The 14,525-nt window shown below is 40.7% G+C and overlaps 6 protein-coding genes across 6 annotated transcripts; 3 read left to right on the top strand and 3 right to left on the bottom strand.

Moving 5' to 3' along the window:
• The first annotated feature begins 3 nt into the window (after positions 1 to 3).
• Positions 4 to 2,516, top strand: LOC108607567 (nucleolar protein 10). Its single transcript, XM_017998458.2, has 4 exons — positions 4 to 183; positions 240 to 641; positions 701 to 1,422; positions 1,479 to 2,516. The coding sequence occupies exons 1-4, from the start codon at positions 118 to 120 to the stop codon at positions 2,452 to 2,454; spliced, it is 2,166 nt and encodes a 721-aa protein (XP_017853947.2). The 5' UTR covers positions 4 to 117; the 3' UTR covers positions 2,455 to 2,516.
• Positions 2,474 to 3,123, bottom strand: LOC108607571. Its single transcript, XM_017998462.1, has 2 exons — positions 2,860 to 3,123; positions 2,474 to 2,806 (listed from the first exon to the last, which is right to left on the bottom strand). Exons 1-2 carry the CDS (start codon positions 3,053 to 3,055, stop codon positions 2,514 to 2,516), a joined length of 489 nt encoding a protein of 162 aa, XP_017853951.1. The 5' UTR covers positions 3,056 to 3,123; the 3' UTR covers positions 2,474 to 2,513.
• A 467-nt stretch (positions 3,124 to 3,590) lies between these two features.
• Positions 3,591 to 5,730, top strand: LOC108599730 (defense protein l(2)34Fc). The gene is made up of 3 exons (XM_017986735.1): positions 3,591 to 3,686; positions 4,991 to 5,307; positions 5,368 to 5,730. The coding sequence occupies exons 2-3, from the start codon at positions 4,996 to 4,998 to the stop codon at positions 5,536 to 5,538; spliced, it is 483 nt and encodes a 160-aa protein (XP_017842224.1). The 5' UTR covers positions 3,591 to 3,686; positions 4,991 to 4,995; the 3' UTR covers positions 5,539 to 5,730.
• Positions 5,731 to 5,932: 202 nt separating this feature from the next.
• On the top strand, positions 5,933 to 7,531 carry LOC108608064 (transcription termination factor, mitochondrial). The gene is made up of 4 exons (XM_017999250.2): positions 5,933 to 6,452; positions 6,509 to 6,932; positions 6,988 to 7,138; positions 7,200 to 7,531. The coding sequence occupies exons 1-4, from the start codon at positions 6,002 to 6,004 to the stop codon at positions 7,452 to 7,454; spliced, it is 1,281 nt and encodes a 426-aa protein (XP_017854739.2). The 5' UTR covers positions 5,933 to 6,001; the 3' UTR covers positions 7,455 to 7,531.
• Positions 7,532 to 8,187: 656 nt separating this feature from the next.
• On the bottom strand, positions 8,188 to 11,627 carry LOC108608061 (non-lysosomal glucosylceramidase). The gene is given in 7 exon segments (XM_033294824.1): positions 8,188 to 8,340; positions 8,342 to 9,015; positions 9,078 to 9,311; positions 9,369 to 9,742; positions 9,799 to 10,054; positions 10,111 to 10,700; positions 11,362 to 11,627. Coding segments are annotated over 7 exon segments (2,412 nt in total). The 5' UTR covers positions 11,583 to 11,627; the 3' UTR covers positions 8,188 to 8,277.
• A 1,547-nt stretch (positions 11,628 to 13,174) lies between these two features.
• LOC108608063 (histone-lysine N-methyltransferase Suv4-20) lies at positions 13,175 to 14,519 on the bottom strand. Its single transcript, XM_017999249.2, has one exon. The coding sequence runs from the start codon at positions 14,312 to 14,314 to the stop codon at positions 13,463 to 13,465; it is 852 nt and encodes a 283-aa protein (XP_017854738.2). The 5' UTR covers positions 14,315 to 14,519; the 3' UTR covers positions 13,175 to 13,462.
• Between the last annotated feature and the right edge of the window lie 6 nt (positions 14,520 to 14,525).

Genomic DNA, 14,525 nt, shown 5'->3' with positions numbered 1-14,525 from the left:
TGATGTCAATATGGACCAGCTGAGTTCTTCAGTATTTTTTTGGTACATTATTTTTAGTAGCAACGCAAGCACGTGTTGGAATTGTTTATTTCTTGGATGTTCAATTAAAATGCAGTAATGTTTGTTAACGAAGTGAATGATGTCAAGATTTACAATCTTAGCGCCGGCAAGTCGGTGCCAGATGTGAGTATAATGCTGCAACACCTGAGCAACAACCCATTCATGAAATTCGTTTTTAGTGGCTCACCGATCGCCGCAAGCGCTCACAGCTGATGAAAAAGGTGGATTCCCGGCGGCAAATCGAATTGATACAGGACTTTGATATGCCCGGAGTGTGCACAAGCATACGTATGAGTCCCGATAATCAATACATCTTAGCCACAGGCACCTACAAACCGCGTGTAAAATGTTTTGAAGTCGCCAATCTGTCCATTAAGTTTGAGCGCTGTTTTGACTCTGAAGTGACCACATTCGAAGTGATTAGCGATGACTACAGCAAAATGGTGTTTCTGCAGTGCGACCGCTATGTGGAAATCCATGCGGCACATGGACGCCACTATAGATTGCGTGTGCCGCGCTTTGGGAGTGATATGAAATATCATAAGCCCAGCTGTGATATGTACATAGTGGGCGTTGGTAGGGTAAGTTGTAACTTGCTGCTTAAAAACTTAATAGCTACAATAATAAGTGTTTTTGTCAGGATATTTATCGTTTGAATCTGGAGCGTGGACAATTTCTACAGCCTTACGAAACAGACGGCAGCTGTCTTAACGCCTGCGACGTCAATCCAGAGCATAATTTGCTAATGGTAGGGACGAGAGAGGGCACAGTTGAGGCTTGGGATCCACGTAGTAAACTGCGTTGCGCCACCTTAGATGTGGCTATCAAATTGCCGGGTACCAAAGAGTTTCCGTCGGTAACTGCGCTTAAACATCGAAATGGTCTACACATGGGTGTAGGCACAGCATCGGGACATGTGCTGCTATATGATATACGTGCTCGACAGCCCTTACTTATCAAGGATCACCTAAATAAAGTGCCTATAAAGCGTATAGCTTTTAATACTGCACAGAATGCCGTTTACAGTATGGATGAAGCCATGTTGAAACTGTGGGATGAGCAGACTGGCAAACAAATAGCATATGTGGAGTCCACAACATCGTTTAATGATTTCTGCACTATACCTAATACTGGCATGTTTTTCCTAGCACAAGAAGATATAAAAATGTTGACTTACTATGTGCCAGACATGGGACCTGCGCCACGTTGGTGCGCGTTCCTCGACAATCTAACGGAAGAGATGGAGTCTGAGGTGGTGGAGAATGTCTACGATGATTATCAATTTATTACCGAAAAAGAATTGAATGAGCTGGGTCTGGAGCATCTCATTGGAACCAATCTGCTCAAAGGCTATATGCATGGGTAAGTTAAGTAAGATACAAAAAATGAGTGAAGCTAATTATTATTATTTTTTTCAGTTACTTTATGGATGTGCGTCTATACAACAAGGCTAAGTCTGTTGTAGAGCCGTTTGCCTTCGATCGTTTCCGCAAAGAGAAAGTACGGCAGGAAATTGAAAGCGAACGCAAGTCACGCTTGCAAATTGAATCCAAGCTACCCAAGGTCAACAAAGAGTTGGCACTTAAGATTATGGACGAACAGGCGCATCCTTCGAATAGCGCCAAGCAACGCAACGTGCCAAACTTGTTACAGGACGAACGTTTCAAGGCAATGTTTGAAAACACTGACTTTGCGGTCAACAAGGAGGCCGAGGAGTATCGTCTGCTGGCGCCAGTGCTCAATCGCTTGGACAAATCCAAGGCCAAGGAAATCAGGCAGCGCATTGAGGTGGCGCGTGTGGCTGAGCTGCATGCAGAAGAAGCAGAAAAACGTGAGGACAGCGACGACGATGAGGATCTGTTTGGATTTGACAAGAGCGACGGCGAGCATAGCAGTGACGATTATGCCTCATCGGATGAAGAGGGCAGGCGTGATTATGTAAAGGAAATGAAACAGGCGTACAAGCAAGTCAAACGGCAACGCGAGGACGAGGAGGAGCAGGAAGAGCCGTCGGCAGAGCAAGAGGATGTAGAGCCAGACGGACCAGATGACTATGCAGCCCCAATAACAAACGGAAATGCAAGCAAGCAAATGACAAATGGAAATAAATTTAAAATGACGCCACTTGAAGAAGGCAATAGTGCGCTCCAGCAGCACCTGAAACAAGTCAGCCTGCAAGATCGCGTGCGTGTCATATCCAACCTAGAATCGCAGGTAACCAATGTTGGACGCTCGCTGGGCAATCGGCAGATGACATTCGAAATGAACAAGCATAAGAAATCGGAGCATTTGGCCAAGAAACGTGAGGCAGAGCTTAAAAAACATCGCGACGAGCGACGAAGCATAATTAGACCAATCAAATCGCTTCGACTGAAGAAAGTTAATTTTAAGTAGAAAATAATGTAAGCACCTTTTGTACATAAAGTTTTAATTTATGTAATCATTACATGTTTTTAATCGTCTTCATCAATGTTTAATTCCGGAACACGTATGATAAACTCTTGCTCTAATGCCAAATTAGGATCTGCTAAACAGTACAAGTCTAATGGCTCAAAGTCCATAAATTCCAGCTGTATCAGCTCAAATTCGCTTTCATCATTGTTATAAATAGTTGAGGTGCTAATGTCACTATCGGAGAACTCTTCCGAAGCTAGCGGCGGGGTCGTATCTGCATCATGCTCATCGTTTTCAAAACCTGAATCCTGTTCTATTGGTTCTGAATTATGTTCAAGTTGCTCGTTGTTAGCTAAATTTAGAGATGTATTAAATCAAAACATTAAATTCTTAATAAGCCTATACCTAATGGCTGCTGTGGCATGTTCCTAATTAAATGCAACAGCGCTTCGGTCACAGGTCCTGTTTTCGGTGCTAATGTATTTTCCACTATTTTATCAAAGTACAACTGGAAAAACTGCTCGGAATTTGTTAGTTTTAATGCTGGCTCTGGCTTGCCAGTTTGTGTGCAAACCAATATGGCTGATTGCTCTGCACCCATTGCAGTAAATAATAATGGAAAATTACAATGACATATAAATCTACTTTAAGCTGAGTTGACCAAGTCAATCGAAGTTGAACTGTCAAAACTTCTTTATCGAAAAACATGTTGTGTTTGCTTTGGGAGAAATTCAAATTAAACGCACTCTTTTTAGTTAATGCTATGTATTTATCTTAAATAAAGTTAAATACTAAATTTTGCACATAATCTAATTATATTATGATATAACTTTCCATTTTAGAAAGGCGTGATATTAATTTATTATTATATTTTATCTAAATGTTAAAATGCTGCTAATTGTTTGGCATTTTGCTTTAATTCATACTAAACAATTAGTCAGCACTAAATTGATATCATAAAATTCTATCTTATGCCTTTAGATATTGGCAAGAAACTCTCACTGTTGAAGCTTTAGCATTTATAACTCTCTTTCAACTGTCTTGAGCTTTGAGCTAAAGCTCGGCTTTGACCGGTCTGTGTGTTGTTGTTTGTTTATAAATCAAAGCTATTGTATTATTTTAGTTAAAAGTCGACCGGCTTGTAGTTGGTTTGGTATAAATAGCGGTGTGTTCGAGAATTTTCAGCTCATTTCAAATTTTCTTTTGTGTTGTGCGGTTTTGTTCCCCAAGTGGTAGGTAACGATTTAAAAATTAACAAAGACATGAAACGTCAAAAGAGACGCTTTATCTTAGCAAAAGTAGGATAACATAAATTATTTGTTTCTGAACCTTTGTTTGGTTAAAGTTAAATTTTTTGATTATTATTATAAAAGTTTCCCAGGAATTATTGTAATTATGTGTTGCGTGTCATTAAACAATGTTTATATGCACATTTAAAATTGATAATTGATATCAGTGTTTCAAGCTTGAGCGAGCTCAGGCTTAAAATATTATTACCAACCATTGCAAAACTTGATAATTGTGGCTTTGTGCTTTGAACAACAAAGTAAGAAATACGTCAAAAGCCGACTAGATTTTATTTAAACAAATACAATAACCGGTTTGACAATGTCCGTAAATACATATAGTTAAAATACAAAACTAAAAACAAGAAAAAAACAGTAAAATTATTTTCAGCAATAACTCTGCTGAACTTTAGCATATAACAAGATATATACATAAAGACATGGTAAAGTACCTCGACAAACTGGCTTTATCTTTGTTGTTTTGTCCGTAGGCATCGACAAGGTCTTTGGCGGACAGTTTGACGCTTGAGTGCGTTGGCGTGTGAATTGTTAATTGTCAAACAAAAAAAAAAAAAGACACAGATCAATCGGGGGTTGTACCTAACGAAACATAAAACTAATTGCCTTGAACTTGATTTATGCCATCAATAATAGTTCATAGATCTAAACTTCATTTCAGGAAGTAATAAACAACTCCCCTGCACGTTTTATCCGTTTGTCGCTACAAATAAATTAATTCCATGTTGAAATGGCAATTGTATTTAGATCTCACTCCCTGTACTACAAACGAGTTTTCTGAATTTCGTATTATTCAAAAACCTGTTATGCAATTTTTACTAAATTCAAATGGTCCAAATCTGATAATCATTTTGTTATACAGCTGTTCCAATGATCTGTTGTTGTTTTAAAAGAGTAACGAGGCAATCATTGCATTTACTACTACTAGTTTTCCATAAAATATGCATATAGAAATAAATTATAATTACGCGTTGACAGTCGCCAACAAAGTCAAGCTGGCCAAGGCTAATGAATAAATAATTAAAATAAAATAAAAAAATCAAACACGCAGAGTTGCACTTCACTGCAAATGTTAATTGATTTATTAGACAAAACCCACGCTTGTAGCAAGATAATTGGTTAATTGTTATTAAATATTCACTAACATATTTAAATGGGAAGTAGGTGTCAATATTAAAAGCACTCAAAAGTCTGAATTAAATTAAATAATTACTAATTGTTCTTCTTTATAGAAACCATGTTCCGTTTGCTTTTGATTGCTGCTGCCTGCTTGACCGTTGGTGTCAATGCCTACTCCGATGGCGCACCAAAGGCTGCTTGCCGTGATCTGACACCACAGCATGGAGCCGAGCTCCAGACAAAGAAGCCACCATATACCTTGACTGGTCCTCACCATGTTGCTGCTGGTGAGAAGCTGACGCTTAAGCTGAGCGGTGACGATTTCCTGGGCTTCATTATTCAGGCTCGTGATGGTCAGAACCGTGCCGTGGGTACTTTCACGGTATTGGATCCAGCTCATTCCCAGACACTGGACTGCTCTAACCCTCATGTAAGTTTTCAGCAACAAGAGTGATAAGCAAACAGTTTATTAATTAAAAATATCTTACAGGATACACTCACCCATCTGAAGGCCACTAAGGGAAGCCCATTGAGCGAGATTAGCTTCGAATGGACTGCACCTGCAAATTACAAGGGCAATGTCAAATTCATGTCCACTGTAGTGCAGACTGGCTTTGTCTACTGGGTGGGACGCGTGACAAAGGACATTGATGTGGAGTAATTTAAATGCATTGTAAAATTTCTCATACTTGCACACTTGTTTTGTTGATTGCTCCAATTGTAGGAATATTTGTGATACACATTTCATGTTTTTGTCAATTTTTAATATTTGCTTTTAACAGTCGAGCAAATGCCAGGGCTTTAAAGCAGTATTTTTTGCAATAAAGTCAAATACATATCTAATCAAAAATAAGCTAAGTTGCTATATTTTTTATGGTAGAATTTAAAATACATATAAAATAGACAAGGTGAACGCGTATCATTTCATTAAAATATACAATTTAAAAGTTAATTAAACACGCGCTTACTTCAGCAGCCATGCCACCCTGTTGCAAAGCTGCGCCGAACAGTATGGCAACCTTAGGCTTCCGATCTGGCAACTCCTTTAACAGCTGTTCAAACACTTTTGATGGGCACAAATTGTTTATAATTTGTACGCTTTATTTTGATAAATTATTGTAAATATGTTGCGCAATCTAGTGCGTGGTTTTGAAAATGCGCTGAAGTTACAAGTACGCGTCCCAGCACATAATACCGCACTAACTTCAGCAACAACAACAGTCGCTAGGCGCACGCTGTTTACACAACACGAATATGAGAGCCACACGAGACCGAAGACTTCTCTGGCAGTGGGCGCAAATATTAGCAGCCATGCCATGCCGGTTGAGGGAGACAATGATTATGTGCCCTATCGAGCAGAGCAAGAGACAGGCACGCGTGCAAGCGTTTTAATTTCCAAATTGCGAGAATATTTTCGACTAACAAATGATGAAGTGGCGCGCATACTGAATGATGAAAATGTGCATCGAACTTATCGCAATCGCAGTCTGGGACAGACGTTGGACGAACTTCAGCTGGCGGGCGTCACAAAGCGCAGTATTGTTGAATATCCTTGGCTATTGGCTTTGGATCCCAGTAAGTTGGTATATGCAATTAAAAACCTTGACGTATTAAGAAATTTTTCATTTCAGAACGTCTGGATCTAAAGCTCAAGTTGATACAAACTATGGACACGCAGGATATAAACCATTTTGTGCCCTTTTTGCGGCTTACTGTACCCCGTCTGCGTAAACTCGTCGGCGCTTTAAACGCCGAAAAGCTACCTCAACTGAATCGTGTTTATTATATCAGCGAAAAACTGGGAGTCAGTCCGGAGATTGTGACAAAATATCTATGCAAGCGGCTGTTTATACTAGAGATGCCCTACGAAATGTTTGAGAAGAACTTAGAACATATGATTCACTATAATGTATCGCCCATAAATATGTTGAAAGATCTCTGGGCGTTTCGTTATACACCCAAATCGGTAGAGTTGCGATTGGAGCGTGCTCAACGTGCGAAGAAAGATAAAATCATGCCATGGATGGTGCGTTGTCCGGAGCCCATATTACAGCGGTGAGTATATTTATTTATTGTTAAAGCAAACAGCCAAATGCCTAATTTAATGCAGTTCTTTAAAGCTCTCACTGGATGAGCTGCAGGTGCTAGGAAAGTATACATCAGTTGTGGAGTATGTAGCACATCGCTTGGGCTTTACTGTAGATGAAACTAAAGCCATTATGGACAGACATCCTCAGGTGCACACTGTCAGAGTGACAAAAGTAACAGCTGCTTGAATATGGAGATATATTAAATGATAATGCTTCATATTATTTTATACAGATTAAGGAGGTGCTAGACTATTTGCTTAATGAAACAAATTTCACGCGTTTCGAAATTGCGCAGGTTCCGCGAATTTTGTGTCATAGCTTAAAGACCACTAAGCAAAGAATGGAGGAGCTAGACTCACTTGGCTGCAGACCCTCCTCAGTGGTTATTTTATGTCGTAGCAGACGAGAGTGGGCCAAGTTTCTAGAACAGTGGACACCAAACCGAAGTGGTACTCAAGAAACCGCAGATAATAAAGCAGAGCTGTGATGTAACGACGTTTTCTAGAACATTTTATTTGCGTTAATTTAAGCTAAAAATTCAGTTTGTTAAATAAAGAGTAATTATAAAATAATTATAAATGATAGTTATCAGTCCAACAAATAAATTTGCTTTCCTGCAATTTGAATAAAACGACTTGCTAGTTTATTGCAATTAATATTTGCGAATATATATATATATTTTTTGTTACGTAACACATTTTGTTATATTTGCTAAATTTGTAGACATAAATACATTAATATATATATATAGAATTGATGAAACATCGATAAATTGCAAGATTAAATTTAAACAATTTGCTTAGCTAACTTTTAAATATGGATTTGTGCTTCTTCTTCCATCATGAATACCATTCGTAATTGTACTTGAGTGGTTTATGTTTTATAACCAGCAAGTGCTCAGCGTTTTGTGACTGCCAACGAATTGATGGGCAGACTTAAAAGCTAGAGAAGACATTGTAAAAAGGCAATCAACTGAGCTTGGGTTTAAAATAAATAAAATACATAATTATAAAGCTTTCTTGTAACATTTGAATACCATTTTATAATTCGGCTGCTCTCAGCAGCACCCAAATAAGCTCGTTACGTTTGCGACCTGAAAACTAAAAGCTAAGAACCTCTTTAGTGACAGCTTAGAAATATCTTTGGTTTTTAGACGATACTGAGTTAAATCGATTGTACTATATAGAATTAGTCCCGTAGAGCTTTGCGTCGTTCCCAGGCGACCTGCATGGACCAAATGCTAAGAGGACGCATGTAGCCAATCGAGCGATAGCGTTTCTCGCCATAGAGAGCTTCGGGTGTCTCGAAGTTCATGCCAATGCGCTCGGAAAGAGTCTTGTACATGCCGCCAGCGGTTTGGAAAGCCTCTTCAAACATGCCCTCATGTATCATTGTGGCCGCTAGGGCATAAACAACTCCAGGCCACACCTCCTCGGACTGTATGCAGCTGTTGTCCACATGACCAGGCTTGGTAGCATCGCTAGCATGAGCTATAAAGCCATTGGCAGCACCAATGTTGCCCTCATGGAACCCCATAACATTGTTGTCGTAGATGCGCTTAAGCGCGCTGCGCACATTCTCCTTGGGATAAATGTCATAGTCAAAGCCGCAGGACTTTAAATACCAATGACCACACAGCTGATCGGCCATAATTGTATCGCGATGATTGTGCGACAAGTCAAAGCGATAGTAGCTGCCATTCCAGAGTTTCTCCTCCAGCGAATGCTTGCCCTTTTCCAAAATATCCTGATAGCGCAGACAGTCGTTTGGCTGATCCAATATAGTAGCCATAGCGGACATAGCTTGCAGTGCAGCCAGCCAGAGTCCCGCACAATAGGCGCTGGGTCCGTCCATAACCCAAGCATCGTAAGTCTGATCCGGCATCTTGGTATTCTCAATGAGTCCATCATTATCCTTGTCATAATCAATTGTGCGCTCCATAATAGCTTTACAGGCAGCATACATGGCCTTCAAGTAGCCAATGCCATCCATCAGATAAACCTTGCCATTGGTTTCATTGATGTACATCGAGGCAGACTTGCGATTCTCTGTATAACAAATGCACATAATGAATGATGTAATAAATTTGTTTGTTTGTTTTGAAGCTTACGCCGCTTTTCATCTGCTGAGTTCTTGCGCTTGTTATCCTGCGCATATAGCTCATACAAGCTCTCCTTGTCAATGAACTCAATGGAGCTAAATTTGCTAGCATTATCCGCTTGGGCCTGGGCCAGCTCATTGAGCACATAGTAGTCTCTATAGACTTGTAGCACAAATTTCGTATTGAGATCCTTCCAATCGTTTACATCGTGTATATTATAGCAATTGATGAGTGTAAATGGCTCTGTAAAGAAAATTAGGGTTAGGCTTTGGTTCGCTTTTGGCTGGGCTAATAACTTGCCTTCATCCGGATCACCCAGATCGTGTGGCACACAGTTCTTGACCTTGCGTGGCATTACTTTGCCGTCATAGAGCATTTTACGTGTATCGGTGAGCTCAGCGGCTATGGCATCCTTGAAATCAAACTGCAAGCTCACTTGCAAATTGGGCCAGAGATGTGCCAAAGCTGGCGAAGCATAGAAATGCACATCATAGGTATTATACATGCGATACTCGTGGCCTTCCAAATAGCCAAATCGTCCGTAGGCCAAACGCGGATCGTCAAACTCCAGCTCCTTGCCCAGCGAGGAGTTGCACTTGAGCCAAAGGGTGCCGCCATCCGAAATGAAATACAGCTGATTGAATATAGCGCACTTATACCAATCAGGTAGACCGCTACAGGTAATAGAGTTTAAGCTATAAGCTATTTAAAATGCTGGACAATAGCTTACTCATCGTTTAGGATGGGCTGCTGCCAGGCTTCAATTAGTCGCTCCCAGCTGGCATAATGCTTCAAGGCATAATCACAGATCTTGGGTCCGGACTCGCCGCTGTCATCAAAGTATTTGGTATAGTAGCGTGTGTGCATCTGCAGCTTGCGTGGAAACTGTATCTTTGGCATATCCCAGGCGAGCACAAACTCCAGCTCATGGGAAGCTTGTGGCTTCAAAGCCAACTGAGCGCAGACAGCCACGCCAATGTCTTTGGCTACAAAAAATATAACGAATTAAATAGAAATTTAATGATTAAATTATTTAACTTACTTTTCAGGTTCTCTGCAGTGGGCTGCTCGGTAAGCTGACCATGTTCCTTGAGCTGAGCCCACAAGGCTTCACCATTGCCAGCCGGATCGAACTGGGGACAGCGTGTTATGCTAATCTCCGGCAAGACGCGACAGGCCAAATTATAGCTGCAAGGCATGTCGGCAATCTTCTGCTTGATGGCCACGCCCTTGGCATTACCCTCACTTATAAGCTGCGATTCGGCGCCACCCTCAGCATCCTGCTTCTTATTACCTGTGCCATTCTTAAAGGTAAACGTTATCGACACCTTGCGTTCCTGATCGCAAACATTCTGCGCCGTCCAGACAAACACAGCGCATGGCAAGCTTGACTCCTTGTAATCATGCGGTATAACTGGCGATATCTGGCGACAAACCAGACGCACGCCATAATGGGATAGATCGTATTCAGTCCAAGCGCGCGGATAGAGTCCCGTGTAGCTGCAGCGCGAGTCCTCGATGTTGGAGTGCCAGGCGTTGAGCGGATGACGCGGTCGGCTACTGCAATTGGGCAGTTGACATTTAGTTTTTTGCGCATTGGCCTCATCAGCCTCAGCACTCATATGTTTGCTACTAAATTTGTGTGAATTTTATGTGTGAAAGCAAACCAAACCAAATCGAATGCATGTTGCAAGTTGCAAGTTCCAAAAGCAAAATAGACAAGTGTATGGTTATAATAACATATTTTTGTTGTTGATGAATCCAAACACACACACACACACACCCACACACAGAGAAAAGTTGTTATCAAGTCATATCCCATTTATCGATAATTCAGTTTGTTGTTGATTTGTAATTATTTATTGAATTTTTGTTTGTTGGGGTGCAGCGAAAATGAGATAAAAATATATTTATTGTATTTAGAAACTAGACAAACAAATTTATTGTCATTAATAAACTGCAGTATATTTACTTAAATTAAGTTACGCAATGTGGTTTAGAAAACTGTACAAAGGGATACCAGAGGGTTTTAGTTGAGCTATAGAAGATTAGTGAAGTGAAGTATAGTTCTGAGTTTGAAATTCAAGTAAGGATTCTATAAGGCATATAAATTAAATTAAATTATTGCAGCTTAAAGTATTACGTTCTGTGCCAAGCAAATTGATTTTTTTTAAGCAAAAAAAAAAAATAAACACGCAAAAAGACAAATTGACTAAAGCGGTGGTACAACTAATTACAATGGACAAGGAACTACATGAAATACTTAAATTATTTAAATTAATAGTGAGCTTACCTGCACTTTGAGAGCAAACTTTGAAAAATGGTGCATCCCTTGTGATCTTTGATGGTGACTATAAATTGATTAGCATGCACCACATTGTACTCATAGATCCCAGGACGCAGCTGAAAGCGACAGAACTCCCCAGCATAGCCTCGTCCAATGCTGCCGGCGCCAATGCCGCCAATTGGAACACCATAGATCTGCTTCCCATGCTCCATATAATAGTAATCCATATAGACGCGACGACCTTCGCGCGAGACCTTCCAATAGTAGGCTGCATATCTATCCAAAGCGAATGTAAATAGAGGGTATCAGTTTAAGTACAATTTGTGATGATGTCAGAGAATTGCGTGAAACAGTTGCCTAGCCCCAAAGTTTAGCCAAGCTATGAGGAATGGGTTGGCACGCATATGTATCGAATTTAGGGCACAATATTTTCCACAGTGTGTGTGGCGCTCTCTCTCTCTCTCTCTCGCCCTTTCTCTAGCTCGTTGTTTGCTTTGAAGGTCAGTTAGTGTTGTTGTGCCCATGCTCAAAGTCAAGAGCAAGTGACAAGGGATAGAGATCCAAGCCAACATAATAATGTGCCAGTGACGTTGGCAAAAACAAGGGAAACGTTTGCCGTTGACCATTAGAATAAAAGCAAAGTTATGTGAGCTGCTGCCAATGGGCAAACTTATTCTTGGAATACATTGTCAGCTAATTTTGTCATAAATCTAAATTAAATCACACGCTTTATAGCTTAAAGTGTTAGCGAGTCTATTTGCAAGCTGCTTAATTGGATAACAAGCAATAGTTTTTAATTTTTAATGCTCGATTGTGCTGTCATACATTTTAATTGTTTGTATAACTCAATTAATAAAAAAAAAAAACAAATTTATGCATTATATCACGCAGAGTTTATTGCATATACACAAACAAGCACACGCTGCATTATAAACTCATCAGTTGTGCCGTTAAAGCAGAATAAGCATTAAATTGGATTTATGTTTCACTTGCCACAGTCTGTGGCAGACGAGATAAGCTTGCTGCTTGCGTTACAATTTCGCTTATGCACTTGTATCCAATTAAAAAGAAAAAACAATAATAACAACTCCCACTCCCACTCCCACTCGCACTTCGTTCTACCCCAGCGTAATTCAATGCCTTTTGCCATTTAAATAATGAAGTAAACAGAATTATATTCTGAACGTTTTTTTGCTCATAAAAATGCGCATTGCGTCTGCCTGTGAGGCATGTCAGACTATAGACAGACAGAGTTGCCGCATTGAATTGGTTAAACCCTCGCTTGCAGGCCGAGATTCCAAGCCAAGCACGCAAGCTTGTTGACTTTTTAATTAGCCTCAAGTGTTAGATGGCTATGAGATACGTTTGTAAATATCAGCAATTTGATTTTGAATGTCCAAGTGATCTCAGAAATTACATATTTATATTAATATTAATATTAATATCTTAATATATATACGACATTTTGATAAAAAAAAAATTAAAAAGGGTATCGTGAAGTTGCGGTCTTGTTATTTTTTAAATACAAATTTAATCACCATGACTTAGATCGCAGCAAAAATAATTGAAATGTAATTGAACAAATACCTTAAATTCTATTTATTTAAAATGACAAATTTGTATGTGCAATTTTAATTTTCTTCGCTCTAGTATCCATCAATATATTTTTATTTACTAATATATTTTATTGGGGTGGGCATTTAGTTCATAATTTTTTAATAAATATATTTTAAATAATTTGAAGTTCATTTAATTAAAATTAAAATATCTTAGCCCTTTAAAAAGTTAAGTGATTTAATTCTTTTATGCGACATTCTTTTTCATATGAAACATTTATTATTTCGTAAACTCTTATCACATGCAACTTTTTTCGATTACTTATCTATCTATATACGCTGCCAGCTAAATTTATGTTTGATGATTCATGCTGTGGTTAGCTCATGATAGAGCAAATTATAATACAAATACTGTTTGAATTTCTTTTGCTTAAAATATGATCAAAATGGTGACAATATTTGTCGTCGTTTACTAACTACTGAATTTGTAGTAGAGTCCAATAGTCTGGAGAGTAAGCCAAATGAATACAAAAAATCCACGTGAATGCGCATCAGAGAGCTGGAGACTTCAGCTCCAACTGAGAATCCCCAGCGCCAGCTAAGTCGCCACTGGAGCGCACTGTTGCTGCTGTGGCAGGTGCCAGATCCTCCTCGCAAAGCACCGAGGCCAAGAGTTGTGCGACAAACTCGGCGCGGTGCGCAAGGAAATTGTTTTGCTCCTCGGACTCAGAGGCTCCGCTGTTCGAGGGCGAGAGAAAGGGAAAGCAGAGAAAACGTTCACGCTCTTGTGCCGATTGCTTTTGCTCTGGCAGCTGCAGCGGCTCCTCCTCTTCGATCGTTTGAAAGACAAAGCCACCAGTGGCGGGATTCTGGCTCAACAGCTCATTGGCGCCATGCGCAAGTTCACTGAACTCCACCAGACGTTGGGCTGCTGCCACAGCAGCGGATGCAGAGGCGGCAGGACTGGGCGCCACGTTGGGTGTGCCACGTTGCACATGCATTTGCACCTGCCGCATGCTGCCAATGGGAAAGGAGTCCAAGCGTGGAGCGCGATGTCGCTGCGTGCGCGCTCGGATGATATCACTAGCCGGCTGTAAAAAGGAACGTCGCATATCTGCAGCAACAGTGGGGCTGAAGAAGTTGACATTGCGTCCATTGCTGGATTGGATTGGAGCTTGGCTGCCCACTACACGAAAATTGGCAGTGCGACTAGTGCGAGGAGTAGCGGGCATGGGCTCGTTGTAACGCAACATTTCAGTCAGCGCACCGCTAATTTGCTGCTGCTGCTGCTGCTGCTGCTGCTGGTGACGATGATGATGGTGGTGGTGGTGATGGCGATGATGATGTTGCTGTTGTGCTTGTGCTTGTTGCTGCGCAAAGCGGAGTCGCTGACGATCCAACATTTGCCGTCTGCCTGATTCGGGCTCCAAATAGTTATTCTCCGCCGACTGCCGACTGGCCGGAGCATCTGCAGCTAGCCAAGGCGCCAACGAGACAGCGCCCGCGGCCGACTTGGCCAATCGATGGGTAAGCGGAGTGAACGAATGCTCGCGTCGATAGCTGCCATTGGGATTCAGTGGCTCCAGATACAAATCGAGGGAGCCCTCATTGCGA

This window comes from Drosophila busckii, unplaced genomic scaffold, assembly GCF_011750605.1.
Source record: "Drosophila busckii strain San Diego stock center, stock number 13000-0081.31 unplaced genomic scaffold, ASM1175060v1 hic_scaffold_44, whole genome shotgun sequence".
Classification (NCBI taxonomy): Eukaryota; Metazoa; Arthropoda; class Insecta; order Diptera; family Drosophilidae; genus Drosophila; species Drosophila busckii.
Note: the sequence above shows the minus strand (reverse complement) of the source record. Positions and strands in the feature narration are given on the sequence as shown.